This window comes from Periplaneta americana, chromosome 6 (assembly GCF_040183065.1).
Source record: "Periplaneta americana isolate PAMFEO1 chromosome 6, P.americana_PAMFEO1_priV1, whole genome shotgun sequence".
NCBI lineage: Eukaryota > Metazoa > Arthropoda > Insecta > Blattodea > Blattidae > Periplaneta > Periplaneta americana.
In genome coordinates this window covers 1,072,489-1,095,230 of record NC_091122.1, presented here as the reverse complement: position 1 = coordinate 1,095,230, position 22,742 = coordinate 1,072,489, and the positions used below count along the sequence as shown (strand labels likewise).

The window sequence follows — 22,742 nt, the reverse complement described above, 5'->3', positions numbered from 1 at the left end:
ACGTCACGTCGACTGTGAACGCTGTTCCTCAACCAGAAATCACATTCATCGTGAATATCTATGTTGAGAGCCAAAAAATTATCAGCAGGCTATGGACGAATGAAAACTACTGCAATTTGTGAGTCCCACTTTACCTTCAACTTTACTTAAGGCATTGACAGTTCATTTTTCACATGACTGATGTGTTTCACTAGGTCAGAAAGAGATCTAATAAAAACCTTCAGAAATCTAAGAGATGCAGCTGGAAATATGGGATTAAAAATTAATGGAAACAAAACAAAATACATGGTAGTCAATAACAAAAATAATAATAAAACTTCTAAGTACATTGAGATTGATGATGCCAAATTTGAGACAGTCCAGAGCTTTGTATATCTTGGATCACTAGTTAATAGTAACAATGATATCTCAGAGGAAATAAGTAGAAGGATACAAAGCGCCAATAGGTGTTATTATGGGCTGCAAAAACAAGTTAAATCAAGATTGCTATCTCGTGGCACAAAATGTAGACTATATAAGACCCTAATAAAACCAGTGTTGACCTATGCATCAGAGACATGGCCTCTTAGCGAAAGGGATAAATTTAGATTGGCCGCATTCGAAAGGAAGATATTGCGAAGGATTTTTGGACCTGTAAGGGATGGTGAAACTTGGAGAATAAGATATAACAACGAATTATACCAGCTTTATGAGTCTTCCGATATAATAACATCCATTAAGATTGCTCGTCTGAGATGGGCAGGGCATGTTAAGAGAATGGATGAATGTGAAATACCTAGGAAGGTGATGGAATATGGGATTGCTAGAGGAAGAAGAGTTGGAAGGCCAAAGCTACGATGGATGGACTGTGTTATGGACGATATTAAGAGGCTTGGAGTGAAGAACTGGTGGACGGTGGCTAAAGATCGAGACCGATGGAGAAGAATTGTTAAGGAAGCCGAGGCCCGATACGGGCTGTAGCGCTATGGATGGTGATGATGTGTTTCACTAAATTAACATCCGATTTTCCTTAGCTTGTACCGAAAGGAAGGAATTTGAAGTTAGATTAGATGTAGCACAATTTACATTTGATGTGTGGATCACCATGGAGGTGTTCCTGTTTGTTGATCAGCGGTAGGCACCCTCACTACCACCAGGCTGATCGCTCCACGTGTAGTGAGTCAGTCCAGAATAAGTGTAGCTTATTACGTTGTGTTGCAATGGTTACATATTCAGCACATGAACATATACTAATTTTGAAAAAAATTAGACAGGACTGTGGAGCAGCTATGAACCTATACTAGCACTGCAGACAACCTAAGTAAACAAGCAAAGAAGTGAAGCTATTAAGCAACGTCTAAGGCAGTACCTGGAATTCATGCTTGCCATGTGGACCAACATCCCTGGAGGCCACGTAGGTGCAGTTCCCGTTGAAGGTGTAGTTCTTGCGATCGAAGGTGGTGTACTGAGGGTCTCCGAAGCCGTCGCAGACGCCTGCAACACGAGCCAAGTGTCATCATCGCTCGGTGCAGAGGGGAACCCTCAAACCTCATCTGGATACTCACAGTCACGGCATTCATTGGGCTTGACGCATTTGTCGTCCTTGTGCACAAGTCCGTCGGGGCAGAAGCAGCCGGCCAGGCAGGTCCCCGGCATCGCAGCACACTGGGCGTCTTCCTTGAGGCCGTCACAGCTGGGCTCGCACCGCTGGGGATAGCAATCGTGGTGCACGAGTGGAGGTGGGCACGGAGCAGCTGTAACAGCCACCAAGTTTAAATGACTTTTAATGTATTTGGCTTGACAGAGATTTTTACCCTTGTCATTAAATTATTTACTATTTAGCATCAGGATAATCGGAGTATCGTCGAGGTATACCAGCTAATCCAAGAAAATGTTGTGGAAAAAATGTTATATTTACTTATATTTTATGAAACAAATTATTAATAAATTTACATAAAGAATTCAAAACACGCATATGCCATCCCAGTATCCATGATGGAAAGTGGAAATGTCACACCTGTGTGAATGTGTATCGGAGGCAGACTGGAAATAATGTTCGGCCCTTACACTTTATATGGGAAGAAATGTCGTATAGACATTTATGATTGGATTTATTCACATTACATTACATGGCGATTCCGCGTTAGTAATGAATACAGTAGGGCTATGGCAATCCAGTCGGTGAGTGTGACAACAATCCCTGCTTGTTTCTTAATCTTCACTATAGTGACGTAGTAGCTACTGACCTGTTCCTTTGTCAGTTACCAATCGTAGGGACAGTCTTCCTGTGGGATGTGATGCTAGGGACTGGATTAATCTTGCTCAGGATAGGGACCGGGTGAGCTTATGTGAGGGCAGAATGAACCTCTGGATTCTTTAAAAGCCATTTATAAGTAAGTGAGTAAGAGACAGTCTTCCTAACAGTGTAAAATTCATTAATTAAAAATCTTCTATAAAAAAATCATCATTCTCTATTTCATCCGATCTATCTTTCGATGTAGAAAAAATCAAACGTCCCTTAGCCTGCACAGCTGTCTTGTCTTCTTTTATTATTTTTGTAACCGACTCTTCGACATGCCAGCAGCCAAGTCAGTAATATTATGCAACAGTCCATGTTCTTTCTGCACGTCTTCCAACAGCATGTTAGTACAACAGCAGAGGAGTGCAGCCAGCCCACAAATACCTGCGCCTAGACAATATTCAACCAGCTTTCTGAACGCACCCATAACTTTTTTCTATATATGATGACATATTAATAAGATGAATTGTTTATTCAAAGATAAAAACATAACAGGTCTGGTGCGAAAAATGTGGTTTATTCCCAAAATATTAGAAGTTACTTTCAATATTCTTCAACATACTCCCCTCCCTCATCTGTACACTGCTGCATAGAGATATTCCATTGTTCACAGCAGTGCTGCCATCTTCCTCAACCAGTCACCTCTTCTACAGACTGAAAATGTCTTTCTTTCAATACAGCTTTCACTTTCGGGGACAGGCAGAAGTCACATGGATCCAAATTTGGCGAATATGGAGGATTCTCGAGAACAAGAATGTGTTTGTCTGCAAAAAAAAAAAAGTGCTTCACAGAGATGGCGCAATGCATGAGTTGTTCTTTCACAGATCCTATCTTTTCTTCCTCAGTTTGGTTGGACTCTCAAAGTAGTACTTCTGACTGACGGTTTGACCCTCAGGTACTCATTCAACCACGATCATGCCCTTGATGTCGAAGAAAACGATGAGCATTGCCTTCAGTTTTGACTTGCCAATACGTGACGTAGCAGTATCGCTGTACACAACTTTTAACAGTTTCACAAGTAGCAGACTGCGATGATTCTGGCAGGATGACGTAACAGCTTTCCCTTTCACCAAAGCCCAGAGACAAACTAAACCACGAAGAAAATCGGGTCGAGGACTGTTTTCACCCGAAAGCAAGACAGAGGCAAGGAAGGACACTCACGACAATCGTGCTGCACCCTCCAGGAAGACAGGTCCAGGCTGCGGTCAGCGGTCAGACACTCTGTGACGTAGGCAAGGAGAGCCTGGCAGCGACAGGCAGATGCATTGGCCGCCTGCAGACACGAGCACACAGTCTGGGCACAGCGGGACACGAACTTATCCTCGTTCACAACCCCACGGCACTGCGAGAAGGGAGTGTCCCTGCAACACACACGAGTTCATCAGACAACAGGCAAACTGAATTAAATATCTTCAAAGATCATTCTGCAAATTTTGAGCATCAGACATTTTCTATTTTCACTGAAAATTCACTGTGTGTTCTTCATGCGGAAATAGTGAACACTGTCGTGCAAATGGGGCATGCATTATGCAATAATATTGGAGATCATGAATTGCCTGAAATCACATTCTTCCAGATCTCTCCATTGCAGTTAATCAATTTAGGATTCTCTCTCTACCTGCTTTTCTCATGAAGGGCGGTACAAGAACTAGGGATGAAATAAAGCCCAACCATCGAGGTGTTGTACAGAAGGATTGATGAAAAACAGAACCCAGAGGCTATGTTATAGATCAGAAATAGAGATATGGATTTATCTGGAAGCATTTGTCAATTTCAAGGCACATTCTGCCGAGCTAATTCATGTGTATTCCGAATGTTAGGTGGCAGCAGTTACGCAATAGAGTATACTATTTGAAAGAACTGTGCTCATTCTGGCCAATCACAGGCTCTTTCCTCGCAACTCAATGGCAACACGACACAGCACGGAGAGTGGAGAAAACAGAGATCCTTCTGAATGACTGCAACGAAGTGTACTAATAGAACATTCTTGCAGCTATTCTCGGAGGAGACAGAACTCTTCGACACCTAGAAATAGTTGTCACCTGACGAGGGCACAGATCCTGCGGGCCTCCTCCTCTGGTTCCGGGGGACACAGTGATGGCTTGCAGCTTACTTCCAGATTAGGGTTCACCCAGCTGTTCCCGAAGTCTGTCGTTGTCCTGGCAAGTCTTCCATCTGGCTTCAGCTTGTCATTGGCCAGATTGCCATCAAAGAAACCGCAAAGTCCATCAACCCCTCCAGCAGATGTAACAGGAACCTGCACAAAGAAACGCATTGCAGCCATGTTGTTGTAATAACAAACCAAACATGCAATAAGCTGAAAATAAGTAAGTTAAACAGCTGACTGACTGCTCATATTGATTACAGAGTTTCAGTTACAGGCACTTGGACTATTTTATGGCGGGGAATGTCTCCAGCCTTTTAAAATGCCATCACTTTACGAGCTTCAGGGAATTTATAAAAGTAGGGGGATATGTGAAACGACAATTCAACCACTGTGGAAGTCTAATTTTATAAGATACCAATAAAATGGCTGACTCTACGATTTTTGCCCACTGATGTTACTGTTACATACACAACGCTGAGGAGTTAGGGTGCAGCTTTGACCATTAAAGTTATCCTGTGTTATCTTTAGTGAAGACCTGACTTTTACCAATTCCACAGTGTGTTCCTATATTTTGTCTAAAATATTAACAGAATATGCTCAGAAGGACTGACACTTACAGCAATCTGGATGTCTTCGTGGCCGTCCCAGATGATCTGGAAGCGGAAACGCTGAGACTGGAACACCAGCGCACTTCCCATGCGCATCAGAGTGAAGGACCGCCGAAGTTCTGAGCCAATCTTGCGCAACTGTGACAGCACAATACGACAAGTAATTGTTACAACATGGTCGCAAAGTTTAGGTACGTTTGAGAAGTACTCTTCAAGTGTTAACTTGTTTTCCTCAAATATAATAACTGAACCAATGCAATTCAAGAATTTTACTACCTGCATTTCAAGACTACACTAATGCATTAGGTGTAATAATAATAATAATAATAATAATAATAATAATAATAATAATAATAATAATAATAATGTTTTATTTTCGCTGGCAGAGTTAAGGCAATAAGGCCTTCTCTTCCACTCAACCAGCCTTAATCAATACAATACATACATTTAAATTACAAATATTTACACTACATTTAAAAGGTTCTCCAGCAATATTCTTCACTACATATTTATTTAAATTTAGATAAATCTATAAGGTAAAGTAGTAACTTAATTTATGAGCTAATTTAATTCAATGAATTATAATTAATTTAATATTTGAGATAGCTAGTAAAATGATGAAAATTAATTTAATATAAGCTTACTAGGACTATGTTACAGGGAGAATATATATATTTCTATTTCTATAATGAGAATATTAATGTAATTGCCATTAGAGATTTTGTAAATCTATTTAGAGAAATTAATAATAATAATAATAATAATAATAATAATAATAATAATAATAATAATAATAATAAGAATGGACAGATGTTAATTTCATTATAAGTAACAAATTTTAATCAGCAATTAATCTGTTAAGTAAGAATTTATGTAATTTTGACCTAAATGAAGTTATTGTCCAACAACCCCTTATATCACTCGGAAGCGAGTTCCAATTTCTAGCGACTGAAACTGTGTAGATATTATCATGAAGGTTATAACGAGTGGCGCCAACTTTTTAAAACATTGTGTGCGCTCAAATACTTGATCATAATTTCCCAAAAGAATCTCATAAATCCGCCCTTTAATGATATTATTTTCGTAATAATGATGTGACTACGGGTAGTATAGGCCTATGCAATATACTGTAGAATGCTAAAAATAACAAAATGGAGATCTAAGAACGCTTTTGTAATGTATGTAGTTAGTATAAGGTCCAGGGGCTATGTCCCATTTACTTGTAGGTAACATTCTTTTGGATTTTATTTGTTCCTTCATATATGTAGTTTTTAATGAGTACTGTAATATATGCAATTCAGACATCTGAACTAAGGTACAATACAGTGATTTTTTTTTTCTCTTGTATGGAGAAGGAATCCGAAGACTTACACTGCAGCCTGAGGCTTATTGTGCTTACCATTCCTATTCTTGTAGCCGAACGACCCCTCTCTTGTGATAGTCCCCACTCTGATTAATTTCAGTTGAAATATTTATAATTGTGCATTTTCTTAATAGTCGTTTTGGTGACATGTACGGAGTTTGAAACATCAATTATCATGTCAGACATACTGTACCATATATGCTTCCCAATAGACCATGTATTCATGCCTTGTTTAGGGAAATGAAATTTTAAAGCCATGATTTGCTTATTTGCTTTAGACGTGAGTCACAATCTGGGTCAAAAAGCAACAAGCAATATTTATTATTCATGTTAAAATTAATAATTATTGGCGATTCTGTCATAAGAAATGCTCAATACCACACAGAATATCATCACGTCTTGTCACTAGACTGTCTGCACTCACCTGCTCGGCGGTGTACTTGTATCCGTTGAAGTGGACGCTGAAGTCGGGATGCAGGCGGATCTCATACTGATCCTGCAGCAAGATGAGGAGATGTGTCGTGCAGGTGGAGGCCTTGCTGGGGCAGTCCTTGTACACTGTAGGGCAACACAACGTAACAAACTGTAAAATACCTAGGCCATATTACCAGCGAATCTAATATTAAATGTTTCTTTATGTAGAGGATTTGCATCTTATAACTTTTGTGAGAAAAATCTTCCAATTTGCGGCATACTACAAAGTTATTAGCTAGGAATATGTAATGCAATGTAGGAGAGAGATCATTGTGAAGGCACTAGTTTCACTTCTTCATTGCATTAACATTTAAAATACAGAAAATACGTAGCTATATTGCTTTGGACAGTGTGAGTTCAATCAGAATTTTATTTTTCTCATTGTTCATACTGAAGTAAGATCAGGTTTAACATATCGACGGTGTTCAGGTAAAGGGCTTTTCCCACAAAAGAAAAAAAATTCGGAAATAGCTATAATTAAATTTTAATACATTATTATTAGTTATTTTATATGAAAGAATGTAAGCAACATATCTTCACGTTTTGTAATTAAATTTTAACTAATTACACTATGTAATATAAAGTTTATATTCCTAGGTTACAGTACCTTGTTGACTAGTTTTAGTCTGTGAGCTATCCTCAGAACTGGGTGTTCTTCGCGCCTTCTGATTGTGTTTCCTGTGGGGCGTGTGTAGTTTAACGTGAAGTTAAGAAGTGTGTATGTTCTGAAATTGAGTTGTGTAGTAACCTAGTATTTAACACGTGAAAGCAATATAAACTTTATATTCCGAAGTGATAGTGTTAAAAGTTGTGTATGCTAATCAAGATGTATAATTACACTAATTGCAGCAAAAAAAGTCACATTAAAAGAAAGGGTTAAGCCCTTTTACCTACAAAAACCAAAACCATTAATGATATCAGACTTCAAAGTGCAACCCACGGCCAAAAAGATCAGATTGCCAGACCAGCGAATAGGGATTATAAAGAATGGACACTGAGCGAATTTTCCTGTGTTTTGTTTCTCTGTGCGCCAGCGTTTAGTTCCACTTTTAAGCGCTAGAGGTTAGTGTAATCGAGCATACGCTAAGATAATAATTGAGTATAGAGTTGAGACACAGGATCTAAACATCGCCTACCTTATTGCATAATCCAGTAACGCTTTGCTTCAAATAAATTCAAGTTAACAGCTTTTCCTTATTTCTCAATGACAAACTAGTAATAATAATAATTTTTTTATATTCAGATATAATAAATTATATTATAAAATAAAATAATATATTATAAAATTATGTATCAAATTCGTTTGATATTTGTATATAATATAATATAGGTATATGGTTTCACTTCTCATAAGAGTTTTGTTTTTCCATTTTCAGTACAATGAAATCATTACATATTTTAATTGTTGTTGGGGTCAACGTCTCAACTCTCATTATAAAGGAACTCTAGAGTCTAGACATTACAGTTAATGACGGATTTATTATTTTATGGATCCAATTTATTTTATTTGAGTACATAATGTACCTAACTGTATTAATTATATGTGTTATATTTCCACTGTGTCGACTGCTAGCTGGTGTGATGTCAGCGCCAACTCCAGGGAGAAAGCAGAATCTCACGCTCTAGCTGGCTTGAAGGTCATTGAAATCAGTCCGGCTACATCAAAGGTACCGACGCGAAGTGTCCATTCTTTATAATCCCTATTCGATGGCCAGACTGCCCCACCTTACATCTCAATGCTGCTCTTTGCACCAGTGGAGATAATATGAATATGCGCTCACCTGAAACGTCCCAGTTGTTGTTGTCGAGGTCGCGGGCCAGCACGTGGTTGCACAGCTCCAGCTTGAACTCGGTGCCGTCGAAGGTGCGCAGACTGCGGCCCTGGGAACTGCAGGTGGCGTAGGTGGGGCGCTCGATGGGCGTGCACGTGTACTCCGGGCAGGGGTGGCGCCACTTCACATGCAGCACGTGGTCTTCGGGGCACAGCGGCTTGCTGCAGTTGCGGGTCACGCACGTGAACTCTGGGCACTCGGGCCCCTTCACGTGCTTCGTCTGGGGCTTCGGCAGCATCAGCTTCTTCGTGCCACCGTTGGCGCGAGCCCTGCTCCCCTTCACCCCTGCATCCAACGACATGCTTTACGTATTTATCAGGTTGTCAATTCTCACATTTCGAAATAGGCAGACTGGGCACTTCCCAGGTCGACAGTTTTTACAGGGAAAATTTTTGGAAAATCGTACAACAACTTGGAACACAGAATATAAATTGCTGTAGACAACTACATCAGGGTTGTAATCGGTGTACAGACAAGAACAATGAAGTCTATCTAAAAACACCTATACATGAAAATACATTCAACTCATTTCTGTGAAAATGACTCACTTCATTGTCATTCTGACCTCCTCATTTATGTTTATAATTTTAGTTACGCAAAACATTGCATTATTTTCAGGCAAGTGCAAAACATCAAAATTAAAATAAATTCTATGTATTTTTTATTTGTCCATGGGCGTGAGGGCACCCTAAATACGCAAATCTAGCTTTCAGGTATGGCTCCCTGTGAAGCTGATTTCAATCATTTCAATGGAAAAATTGTTCAGCCCACTTTGAGGTATGTGGATATAAAGGGAAAAATTGAGTCAGTGTCTGGTAGAATTCCTGGATAACTCAGTCGGTAGAGCGTTGGTGCGCTAAGCCAAAGGTCCCGGGTTCGATACCCAGTCCTGGAACAATTTTTCCCTTGAAATTATTGACCCTAAATACATCCCAAATCACATTCTTACAAATTTCTTTTTCAAGCATGGTGGTGAAAAGTTACCAGGTCTCTGAGCTGATCACTGTGAGGTCGAGTCTGCTAATCCTATTCCATCCCTAACATGGCTATTTCACTTCATTCATGAAGGAAGGGATCGGAAATGTAATCCTCATTAAGCAATTGTTCTGCCATTTCATATCCACGGTCTTCACAACACATCATTGGCTTGTTGGATAGTGCAACGTTGTATAAGTAACAGAGCTGACACATACCTTTGAATCTGCCTTTGAACTTGGCAGAAGTGTCCTCCATGTTCTTCGTGTGTTCCAGGTTCTTCACGTCGTAGCCTGGGGGACACTTCGTCTCGGGGCACGACGGCTCTGCAACATCACACAGTTCCATTAGACTCTGTCGTGTCGTGTCCCCTGTGTCAAGCACTGAATCTGGTACTCACGGGTGGGGACTGGAGTGATGGGGGTCGTCGGGGGTGTGGTGGTCGTGGTGCAGTCCTGTTCGTCATCGGGGCAGTCCTCCACGCCATCGCACCACGATGTCGCGTTGATGCAGATGTTGCTGGTGGGGCAGAGCACCGCACCAGTTGGGCAAGGCTTGCACACACAGCCACAGGACGGCGTCACCACCTTCTGCAAGCCCTGCGCGTCCAGCAATGATATTCAATACCAAATAGAACACTAACACAAAAAGTGAACATAATACAAAGAGGAGCATATCGTTGGCTTACAAGCAAAACACATTAAGTCAAAAATATTACCTCTGAGCAAAAGATGTTTTCAAAGCTCTTGGCAAAATTTAATCTTCAAATATTATTTTTAGTAAGTTGTTTCTCTTTATGTGTATTTAATTTTCCAATTCTAAGTTTATACATATACATTATGTGCATTATATAAGCCTTTTTTCTCAGATGTAATATTTTTTACTAATGTGTTTTGTTTGTAAACTGAAGACGATATACATATAACACAAGCATAATATACCGGCACTGTATAATATCAAAATACAATAAAGTCTATAAAAGTGAGCAAACTACAATACAATGATAAGCAAGCACCAATAAACAGATAAATCAATAATAAATTGAACATAATGCAGTAAAATGTACGCTACCTAGGTAGGTTACGCGAATTAATAATATAAATCAATAATTATACGTTTTAATCAGTTTCAATATTTTCTTATTTAATAATATCAAATCCGAATTTGACTTAATAAAGTTATTAGCCAACATCTAAGCTATACTTCGGTGTTTTATTTTGGTTCAATTAGAGGGTATGGTATAAAATCCTTACCTTCTTGTATTGCAGCCAATATCGTTCGTTATTTTACGGAATTAATTTCGCAATATATAATTATGTAATTTTGTTTGATGTTCAATATATCAAATTCTTTATATATGAGAAATGTTGGGTAATGTGTTATCTCCTATTATTCAATATTCTATAAATTATATTATTACATTCTTTCATAGTCACTGACAGGAACAGTTTTCAATGGTCAATGAAAGACATTTTCTCGCTTACTGTTGCTATATCATTTTTCACTGCTAAAAAATTAGGATAGAATAATTTGAAAAAAAAAAAAATCAGGGACACGGCACTGGGTTTTACGTGGATACGTCTGGCTTAATGGATAGATGTAGACGAGATCTTTCGCTTGGCACTAAAATCAATGCACTAGCACATCAGAGTCGCGAAATACAATAATCTGTGGCACGACAGCCCATGGAGGACCATGACCAACCAGCTGGCTGTGGCCTCACGTCCACATGCCGAAGTAGAAGTGGACGATCATACAACCAGAATGGAGGTATCGTGTGCTTAGCACGATGATCCCCCCAGCCGTTACAGCTGGCTTTCGTAATGGGATTTCGCTAGCTTCCCAAATGCATCACGATGCTGGGTGGGCACTGGTCCCATAGACTGGCCGAAATTTCATGAGAAAATTTCTTCCTCCATGAGGACTCGAACCAGCACGCATTCCGTAACGCGAATCCTAGGCAGGATGTCTTAGACCACGATGCCATGACGTCGCGAGATACGCTGCCCAGGAATTTTTGCCCACACCCATCGCAGCGAGCCACCACCCATGCTGGCATCAACTCAAGGTCATGTTCGCATCATATCCGATCGAACGAAATCACATTTATTTCAATCGTTTCAGAATTGATCACCCTGCAAACGTTACGTCCTGGTACTCCATGTGCCAATCATGCCAAAACTTAAGAAGCCAGGGACACATGGTAACATCTGGTGGAAAATGGGAGAGTAGCTGAATGATATTGACTGTCACTTATGACTAAACAGCATTCCTGCAAAGCAGACATAGACAAGACGGTGGACATCTGTGATCTATGACTGCTATCAACAAATGGTCGTCAAGACAACAGCATGTAGCATGTCTCCGAGCTTGCAAAGTACCTGGCTGCAGGGAGGACACTCCTTTTCCTTACATGCAGTGGAGCCCCCCACTTTGCAAATGCAGTGTTGGCAGTTCTTGGTATCGAACATTGAGCCCACAGCATAGGCGACGTGTCCAACATAGCACGGGCACTCCAGGCGTGTCACGCATTTGGTGCCATCCCAAAAGCGACCTTCGGGGCACGCGCATGCAATGGACTCTTCACCCTGCCAGCCTGGGCATGGCACACACTCTGGCGGCAGAGGACTGGTCACCTCCTCTGTGACGGCCGGGGTTGCTGCACAACAAGTCATTCAGAATGTAATGATAAATATGCAGTGTATCCATTTTACATTTAATACTAATTACCTAATTTTTAATAGCATATGCTTATTTATGTATTTGACTGTGTTCACTGTGCTATTGCACTCAAAGACTATATTTATTAATTAAATTAAATCAAGCTTTTAAAAGCTTGTTAACTAATGCTGAGTTGTTGGTAATAAAGCCATATATTCCTCACACTCAGTGGGTTTAGAGAAGGCTGGACATTGCTGAACTTGATTCTGATCCATTTGTTCCTGAAGACTGCACAATGAACAAAGTGGTGAAGAAAGAATTCCAATTTTGTTTAAGTGTTTTGACAAACAGTCATGCCCTATGAATAATCGAAACAATGCAACTGCATGTGTCCTTGTGTAAAATTACAGTAAAACTTCGTTTATAAGTTTTTATTGGGTTTGAAGAAAAAAACGCATACCTAAGTGACAAAAACGTACAATTGAAAGGACACTTAATAACATTTGAAATAGCATTTGACTGCTATATGGGGGCACGAGATGAGCCATTTTAGTAAAATTTCCACAAGAGAAATTTAGAACTTCGTATTAAGCCATCTTTTAGTCTATAATACAGTACTCAAATTTGTAACACATTTTCTTGAAGAAAGTTAAGATCTTTTTAGAGCCCAAGCTGGCTGATATATTACATTCCCAACTCCAATCCAGAAAATATTACGAAATCGACTTAATGAACAGTGCGTACCTTGTTCTTCATTTAATAACATGTGATTATTTAAAAAAGAAAAGTCAGTTATTTCGGACTGCTTGCTCTTGTTGCTCCTAAGCAACAAATAACACTTCAAATTGTCACAATTGTTCGCGTTCTTAGTAGTAAGCCAAGTGATTTGGAACGTAAAAGTGACATTTTATGTCTTCTGGGGTTTAAAATATGACCGCATGTGTGAAAAACGAATATCCCAAATAAATTAATATGGAAAGTATAGAAATTTTTCCGGAACTCCAAGGAAAAAAAAACGAATAAGTATAAAAAACACAAGTGCGAAAAATATAAAAGAAGTTTTACTATATTCACTTTTTAGAAATCCAAACTAAAAATTTAGAGATATCGAAATCTTTGTATAAAGACTGAACAGCACTTCGGCCTGAATGGATCTCAAGTAGCACCTCACGATCACTCGAGTTCCGTAGCATGCACTGAATCTCTAGCTACTTACGATAAGGTTCATAGCACCCGAGCACCTCGGCCCGAAGCGCAATGTTCTTGTGCCACTTCGTGGGGAGGAGCCTCACGTACTGTGTCTGCAGAAGCCTGTCAAATGTGTTGGTGTATGGGGAGCTGCTGTCGTAGTTGGCCAGGAATACCTGCAACCGAGGACACACGAATTTCATCACGAATAACATTTTCGCCCAAGTGAGTTGTGCCTCACCCCCACTACAGTCCTAACCTTGGGAGCTCCTCTAGCGACATCCATGACGGGGTTCCACGCCTTGCCATCGTGGCTGTAATGCACTGCATACGACTCGACCCAGCTGTCCAAGTCGGGGTTGCCTTGGGTCACGATGCCTGACAAGTTCCTCGGCTCCAGGAAGTCAAACTGCGCAGGAACAGATGCATGAGTAGTCTGTCGGTTAGAGTAGCGTGACTCGAGTCAGCGTGACGCATTACCTGAATCCACTCATTGCGGCTGTTGGTCAGGGGCACCCAGGAGGTCTCGCCATCTTTTCTGGCCTGTGCCGGCCCGAATCGCGCACTGTCGTCGTACACAGACGAGGCAGAGAACTGCTCATCCGCCATCATGCCGTTCTCCAACCCCATTTCGTCGGTGCAGATCTCTGCGACAAATGACACAGCACATGACCGTGGCTTATTATTCAAAACCCAAAAAGATGTTGCATTTTATCACAATCATCAACCTTGCTGGAAGGCCACGTACCGGGTCGTGCAGAGGATGTAGGCACTGTAGGGGTGGTCAGTTCGCGACAGCCCAGCACGTCCACCTTCATGGCGATGGCCTTGTGCCAAGTCAGAGGGTTCCATCTGATGTAGCGCGCTTCCACTGGCTGCACGAACTGCTGCGTCACCTGCGTCTCGTGGTCTGCTGGACCCCGGAACACCTGATGACGTCACAATATACAGAAAGTGTTCTTGTGCTGAAAAAATAGACTGCACAATGCATGCTTTCAACAATCAGGCCAGCGGCATAGTTCAGTTGGCTGAGATGCTTGCCTGCCAATCCAGAGTTGCGCTTGGGCATGGGTTCGATTCCAACTTGGGCTGATTACCTGGTTGGGTTTTTCCGAGGTTTTCCCCAACCGTTAGGCGAATGTCATGTAATCTATGGCGAATCCTCGGCCTCATCTCGCCAAATACCATCTTGCTATCATCCATCGATGCTAAATAACCTCGTAGTTGATACAGTGTCATTAAATAAGTAAAAAAAATGTTTTCAACAATCCTAATACTAAAAAAGTGGTTTTGGGCATGCCATTTGTCTGTCTGTGTACAACAATTTCTACTAAACTATTGGATGTATGCCAAGTTTTTGTCTTTAACTAATGTTACTTTTACTAACCATCATCCGGTATCCCCTTTCATTACATTATTTACTGTCGAAATTCTACTAACTGGCATACAATTACATTCCTCCTGGATGACTAGCAATTGCATGGTTTCGAGCATTAGTGATAATGCACCCAAGTTTTCTTGTGAATAACATGGCCGAATTGCTACTGAGGTAGATGGACTTAAGTCATTCGGTCATTTGTATGTGTCAGATTCTAGACTTTCACTCTGATTGTGTTCAGAAGAAAGCTTGCACCGCGTAAAAGTTGGAAGCTTTGTTCATCACAAATATTGGAAGCTCGAACCCAATCTTCTCTGGTGAGATGTCAATTAATTGACTGGTCTGCCATTCTTACCGCCACAGCATTGCCAGCATCCCTAATGTAGTGGAAGGTCCGTCCATTGTCGCTGTAGAGCAAGTGATAGCTGGTAACATATTCGTCTGCACGGGGGTTCCCCCACACAGTAGTCCCATACACTGGTTCCAGCGCCCCCAGGTCCACCTGAAGAAACTGGTCCTTGTTGTTGACAGCAGGCTTCCACACGGCATCTAGACAACACATCAAGATGGTAACTGACAGCAAGTTATGCTGAATTTACAATGATGCGGCATCTAGACAACACATCAAGATGGTCAACTGACAGCAAGTTATGCTGAATTTACAATGATGCGGCATCTGCGACACGAGACGCGACAATGCATTGCAGACTGGTGTTCACAATTCTGCAACTTGGTTCGTGTTGACTAGGACACAATGCCTGCCTTCTCTATATTTGGAGAAGAACAAATCAACACAGAAGATTTCGAAATAGACATATTTGCAGTTGGTGGGTTCGTACTACCCTCAATGAACGTCAACAATTTTGAGGTTATCATACTCTGATTCCGAATATGAGCTCAACGGATACAGAATCTTATCATAACTACATGCGAATGACACCTTCGCAATTTGATGATCTCCTGCATTTCATATACAAAATCATTCAATGCAGGACGCATCCAACAGAGCATCTAAGCGTAACTTTGAGGTTAGTACGGTTCCCTAATAGTTATGTCTCCCTTTCAGGTACTTGGCAGCAGGGGATCCCCTATGTTCTCTCATGCTTTTCGTATTGTACCTTCCACAATGTCCAATTATAGTTTTAGAAACATGTGCTATACAACTCCTTCTGGAAACTCTCTGAGGACACTTTCACGAAGGTGGAAGAAGGATATTGGCAAAAATTCAGTTTTCCGAACTTCAAGGGGAAGGCATTGTGTAGTTCAGATAAATAAACCGTGATGTGCAGAGTGAACCCTAATTTCAAGGGGTTATTTTTTTAGATATTTCAAGCAAAAAAAAAAAAATTCTCTCATTTTTGTTCCCTTTTCGGGGTGGGAGGGGGAATTTATATGAAACATTTCATAGTGTGTTTTGGGAAACCCATTGATTTAATTCCCAATATGCTCAGTCAATTTAAGAGAGCAGTGTATGCAGACATTTGATACTAACAAATGTAACATTTTAAAATTCCTTTTCAGAACAAAAAAATTAGATTTGTTCAGATCAAATTTTTGCATACCGGTATGTAAAGGAGAAAATTTAAATTCTTTCAATCATTTATTACCATAATACACTGCTCTCTTAAACTGACTGAGCATATTGGAATTAATTCGATCAATATAGAGTATCCATCAGCCACTGAATGAATATTGCACACTTTTATCACTGCCAATGTGGTGCTACAAACTAATTTTCAACACTTTTATCACAGCCACAACACATTTCAATTCTTATTGTACTATATATATAGAATTATTACTACATTAACATATTTAATATTCACAAGACATAGAATGAACGAATTAAATGTAATTATTATGAAAGTCGCCGTATTTTCTGCATGGAATTACGATCTGCTTCTGCTAGATGGCTACCGGCACCAGCAGCAGGGCCAGTAATACATGCAAACGAAATTATACTAAATGTGAAGAATGTTACTACAGGTGTGTAGTATTATGTGACAGGTTAAGTTAGGTTAGATTAGGTGTGTATTATGTGACAGGTTAGGTTAGGTTTGATTAGGTGTATAGTATTATGAGAGAGGTTAAGTTAGGTTTGATTAGGTGTGTAGTATTATTACTATGTTGGCGACACTGAAACCCGTTATGTTAACGAAATACGGCCGTATTCATCATTCACGCTCGACGATTTTCATATATAAGTAAGGTACGTATTTAGGGCGGGTTGTGTGACCTTACAGCTCTCCCAGTGATCACATCAGTTTCTACTAATCAATACTATAAATCCAAGGCATTTTCAAGGTATTTTATCAAGTTCCTATAGTAGCTGGGACATAAGTAATATTCACCATTAATTCAATGGATTTTCCAAAACATGCTATGAAATCTTTCACATAAAATAACTTTTTTCTGGGAAATAAAAACGAGCAAAATTGTATTAAACTTTTTTGTTTGAATATCTCAAAGAATAACCACTTGAAATTAATGACATTGTTTACGGTTCACCCTGTATAATTCAGGGTATCTGTTAACCAATTATATCAGAATATCCTCTGAAAAAGTATTCAATTTTGTTGCAGACGAGGCCATCATAAACAAAACACATACGCGTTTTGGTAACATCACGTAGTAAAAGTTAACTCACTTTAAACTTTCGCCGCGTCGCGATCTGTGTCGTGACGTCATGAAATTCTGATTTCCTATTTATGTAATGTCGATGCATACCTGACGACGTCACGTGCACACGCTGCAGGTCCCGTGGTGGTGGCGCCAGAGTGTTGCCCGTCTGGAACTCGACGTGGTCCAGCAGACTGGCCAGGTGCACCAGCCTGCAACAACGCAACAACGTCACGCACTGCCCACGACATCAGACACGGACCGACTGTCAAGCGCTGGTGAACTCACATGTCGGGAGCACAGAGTGGGGGAGGAGTCAGCGATGAGGGCGCTGTTGGCGTGGGCAGCCACGGCGTTGGGGTGGATGCCGGCATGCTGGAGGCCTCTGTGAAGGCCGTGGTCTTGTTGCACCAGTTCTCGCACTCGTAGTGGTTGTCCACGCACTGACACACCTCACACTCCGACTCCTTCACCACCTCGCCAGGCTACAACAGACACCAAGTGCTCATTGGGTGAACAAATGAAAATATATCTCTAAACATAAGCCATCCAAGATGGATTGCAACACTATCACATTATCGAATTCTTCTTCCAATGATATTGAGCATTCAGTTAAACTTTTGGATATTACCTTGGGGAATCACACTGATTGAGTCTGTGTCCACTTATCTCGTGTAATCTATCTTCTGAGACGTTTAAAAAGTCATGTGACTGAAGTGTTTTAAAAAAGTGCATATTATGGCTTTTTTGAAAGTGTTGTAAGATATTATGGTACAGTATTCGTATTTGGTGTAGCAATGGTGGAATGAATAAAATAATAATTTATAAAAAAAAAATAATAATAATAGTAAATGAATAAGAAAAAGAAACGAAAATAAGAAAAAAAACAGTGAGAGAACATTAACAGGTTCCTCTAATGCTGCTCATCGTAGGCCTTTGGAAACTATTAACTATAATTAATTTATATATATTTGAAAGCGTACTCAGGCTTATAGGACAGATAGATAGCAATTCTATTGTTTAACAAGTTGCCCCAATCAGCTCATATTGTAAATTTTCAGAAATTTAAATTGTATTTACATCGTTGGTTGCTCGAAAAGTCATACCATAGCATTCAAGAGCCTTTTTTTTTTTTTTAAATACTCAGATCAATATATCATTCTAGATTGGGTTTCCTGATTTTATTTGTATTTTGTATTTTTATGACGATATCTATAGCAATGTGTGATTGAATTACATTAACCATTGCCACAGGCACACAGTTGGTAGTATTTCTCCACCGGAGAAACTGTTGATAACATTGATCAGACTGACTCCAGCCACTCGCATGTCAATATGAAACCTTGTAGCCTTTTATTAAAGAGTTCAGAATGCAACAGTGGATCCAAGTCTATGCATTTTTTTCTTAAATGCATTTTTAATTCTCTAGCAGTTCTTAGTGCTTTCTGGTTGGGCTCATAGATAGAGTTACTTTGTCAACAACATGATGTTGAATATTGAGTTTTAAGATGTTTTTATTAAAAGTACCAGGTCTCTTGGACCCTTTACAAAAATATGATTTTATAAATTGAAATGTAAATAGGTTTTGTTAAAGAAAGTTGATTACTAAGACCGTCAAAGACGGAAATATTTGTTTGAATTTATGTTATGTCTCTTAGTAAAGGGTTGGCATGATGAAGTAGCTTGTTCCTGTACGTAGTCTGTAGATCTTGACTATGAGCAACCAGGAAGGTTGATGTTGAAACTTGTGTTGAGGTTTCTGCCTGACAACAGTCTAAATATGTTGCATTTTATGTTTTGAAGATTGGCTAATTAATAACCCGGCACACTCACATTCACACAATTCCACATTCTAGACACGCAGGGAACTTTTCTTCTAGAAGAAAAATTCTCTGGAAGCAGAGCCAAGGAAACTGACCCAGGACCTCCAGATCTGAAAGAAAGCATGCCGGCCACCAGACCATGAAGGCAGCCAATATTGCTCTCAAGGCACTGAATTCGTGTCGGATCAAATCACATAAAAGGCATGGAGGAACAGCCTGAATTCTTACGAAATACTGAAGGAGTTGGATGACTAGACATTACAAAAGTATCTGTTTAGCAACTTGGACACAGGCTCCAAGAAAGAGTTCGTAGTTAAGTGGAGGTACCTTGACGACTGCGTTGGTGTGGGAGCGACATGTGCAGTCTGCTATACGCACGCAGCTCACCGGGTCGCGCCATAGGAAGTCCTGCGGACACTGCACAGGCGAGCTGGCGTCCACGCACCCTGCAGAAAGCACAGTTACATATCGTGTCAACACTAGTGAGCTGAATACACAATGACTGAATGTTTGGCATTCACTTTCTGGAAGATTAATATGCCTACAATGTAATGGGTTCAACTAATGAAATAAAAATCCAAACTATAGTCAAACTTCCTGTATACGTTTCATTCTTCTCAGGGGATTCAACTAGGAGCAGCACTCATAGATTTACGGAAAGTCTTTGATACCGTAAATCAAATCATTTTAATAGAGAGACTTCATCACTGGATGTTCTTAGAAGATAGGAAGCAATATGTATGCTGTAATGAACATGCCAGAAATATACAAATAGTGCAACATGGCGATCAGTTCAAGACCTACATTATATTTTATAATATGATTGATTTATTGATATAGTTCATAAGTACAAAATATAACAAAAGATCTATAAACAAATGTAGTTCTACATACTAAATATACAATTTCCTAGACATTATTTTATCGCAAATCTCAATAATTTATTGGTTCAAACTTGCACTTACGTCTGGTTTTAGTGCATGTTTAAACCAATCGTGATAACCATTAAGACATTAAACCTTATTTTATCTGCTCCTTTTCACAATTTAATTGTAATTATTTAGGTCTTACTTTAATAATAACATATTATTCCAATTAGATGATCAGATGTCGACATACTGTAAGTCATGAACCTGAATTAGCTGACTCGATACATTCTATATATAGGTTGTCTTTATTTCTTACAATATTTCCTTGTCAGCAGAAACGTTTGCGTACTGCATACCTGCTTAAAAACAAACTTGATAAGTTGCTTACATAATCAACCTCAATTTAGTTTCATTATTGTGTCGCATGTACTCATTATCAATTCATTACTATTATAATGCCTACTAAATTTATTAAAAATGCATTATTATTGAAATTAAGACATATTAGTAAAGCAATTTATAAAGTCAAAATTATCTTCTGAACCTTTACTAAATAATATAGCTATCTGAATACATTAATAACTACCTTAATTCTCTATTTTCAATTTTTATTATTTTAAAACCTTGACGTAATTCTATCTTATTTTCAAAACCTGTCTGCTTATCTAATTTAATTAATTATTTTATAATATATATTAACCATAGCCCGGGGTATGTTCATGGTGCGGCATGCTGTACTTGTACAAGAGTGCTGCCATTTGGCTACAAGTATCATTCACGGAACAGGAATGGTAAGCACAAAAAGACACAGGCTGCAGTGAAAGCCTTCGGATCCCTCCTTCATGTGGGGTGGGGGGAACAGTACCCTTACATAATAATAGCAGTTTCCAAGTTGGTGCCACTGTGCAAATTAGTCATAAAACTCACCAGAGGCCACCACCATATTAAATGCACCGGTGCATTGTTTGACAACAGATTCTAAGTATCACAGACGCAAGCACACATGATGACAGCAATAGCTAGTATCTCATGCTCTGGAGTGTGACATTTGAAGGGTACAGGCGAAAAAAGATCAGGGTCCACCAAAAGTGGAAAGCGGGTCATTACAACCCACAGGTGACTAATATATGAGTGTACCATCATGTTAAATACTGAGTACAAATGATTAGCGTCCGAGAAACACGCTGTTTAAATTGTCAGTGTTGAACTTTCACTTTGTTTTAAGTGACCCTGACCTTTTTTCCTCTGTACCCTTCATTTATCATCTTGAATCTCAATAATTCTTATGATAGCCACAGTTTCAGAAATGTTGATATGTTCACTACGTAACAAATAATTTGAAGACATTAAAATTCTTAAACTATATTCGATGGCAAGTCTAATTTGCAATAGGTGATGCTCTGGGTAACCTGGATTTAAATTTTGGAATGTATAACTTTATCTTATTTTCAGTTCTATCCTATGTCTCATTCGTGTGTGGGGCATTTTTGTATTTCAGCTGATTATGATAAACATTAGCATTTTACTTTGACTACGAATATAATGATAGCGAGATCAAGATCATAAACGTCAGCAACTGTGAGCAATCCAATGGCTCTGATCAAGACTCCATAAGGAGTAGTATTCAGCAATGGAAATATCTTACAGGTTCATAAATTTATTAAAAAGTGACAGAGAATTTAGGAAAATCCCAGTGATTGAGTGAAACGTAATAAGGTACAACACGTAGCCTACTTTCTTTAACCCTGCACGGTACTGTAGCTATTTCATTTGATATTCATGTGTACTCATAACCCATACACGGTACCCAAAATTTTCAACACTTTTGTGTGGAAAACAACGAAGCACATTAAATAGAGATTTAATATTAATTTAATTAATATTAGGTACCCTCCACAAAACTGGCTTCATTTATACAACGACGGATCCTTGATCTCCAGAGAACAAGGTGCCGGTGTAGGTGTTACGTGCTGTCTCTTCTCACTTTATAGATCTCTTGGATATGGAACAACAAGTTTTGATGGAGAAATCATTGCAATAAGTGAAAGTCTCAGGAATCTTCTATGCCACATCAATAAATTTAGGAATGCAGTTATATTGTCAGACTCCAAAGCAGCTATTCTATCAATCGTCTCTAAACACACACCTTCATCTCAAACAGCAGAAATAACTAAAATGCTCTCTCAATTAATATCACTCAATAAAAGAATTGTATTCCAATGGATACCATCCCATTGTGGAATCCTGGGAAACGAGAATGCGGATGCTTTAGCAAAGAAGGGCAGCACTGCTACTTACAGACCTGTTACTAAATCTACGTATTACTCTGTGAAGAGATTTATTAAATCTACATACTTAGACTTCAACAAACAACATTTGATAACTCAATCCCAAGGGAAAAAATGGAACTCTCTGCATCATAATCCACAGTTACTTCCCGATTTACCACGAAAATCGTCTGTAGCTGCATTTAGATTGGCAACAGGCCATGATTGCATAGAATTGGAATATATCAGTCCCCTAACTGCCCATTGTGCAACTCAAACCAAGAAATGGATTCGGAACAC

The 22,742-nt window shown here is 39.5% G+C and overlaps 1 protein-coding gene across 2 annotated transcripts in view; it reads right to left on the bottom strand.

Annotated features, from left to right (window-relative positions):
* Positions 1–22,742, bottom strand: part of Hml (hemolectin) — a 113,321-nt gene that overhangs the window by 28,322 nt on the left and 62,257 nt on the right. For both annotated transcript variants that reach the window (XM_069827250.1, XM_069827251.1), the window contains exons 37-54: positions 19,634–19,752; positions 17,772–17,968; positions 17,592–17,695; positions 15,220–15,413; positions 14,235–14,415; positions 13,967–14,133; positions 13,746–13,895; positions 13,515–13,662; positions 12,019–12,296; positions 10,038–10,236; positions 9,856–9,963; positions 8,612–8,947; positions 6,781–6,914; positions 5,003–5,131; positions 4,321–4,535; positions 3,440–3,639; positions 1,545–1,733; positions 1,349–1,473 (exon numbers count right to left, since the gene is read on the bottom strand). In XM_069827250.1, coding sequence (XP_069683351.1) covers positions 1,349–1,473; positions 1,545–1,733; positions 3,440–3,639; positions 4,321–4,535; positions 5,003–5,131; positions 6,781–6,914; positions 8,612–8,947; positions 9,856–9,963; positions 10,038–10,236; positions 12,019–12,296; positions 13,515–13,662; positions 13,746–13,895; positions 13,967–14,133; positions 14,235–14,415; positions 15,220–15,413; positions 17,592–17,695; positions 17,772–17,968; positions 19,634–19,752 — 3,173 coding nt within the window. The remainder of the gene's footprint in view (positions 1–1,348; positions 1,474–1,544; positions 1,734–3,439; positions 3,640–4,320; positions 4,536–5,002; positions 5,132–6,780; positions 6,915–8,611; positions 8,948–9,855; positions 9,964–10,037; positions 10,237–12,018; positions 12,297–13,514; positions 13,663–13,745; positions 13,896–13,966; positions 14,134–14,234; positions 14,416–15,219; positions 15,414–17,591; positions 17,696–17,771; positions 17,969–19,633; positions 19,753–22,742) is intronic.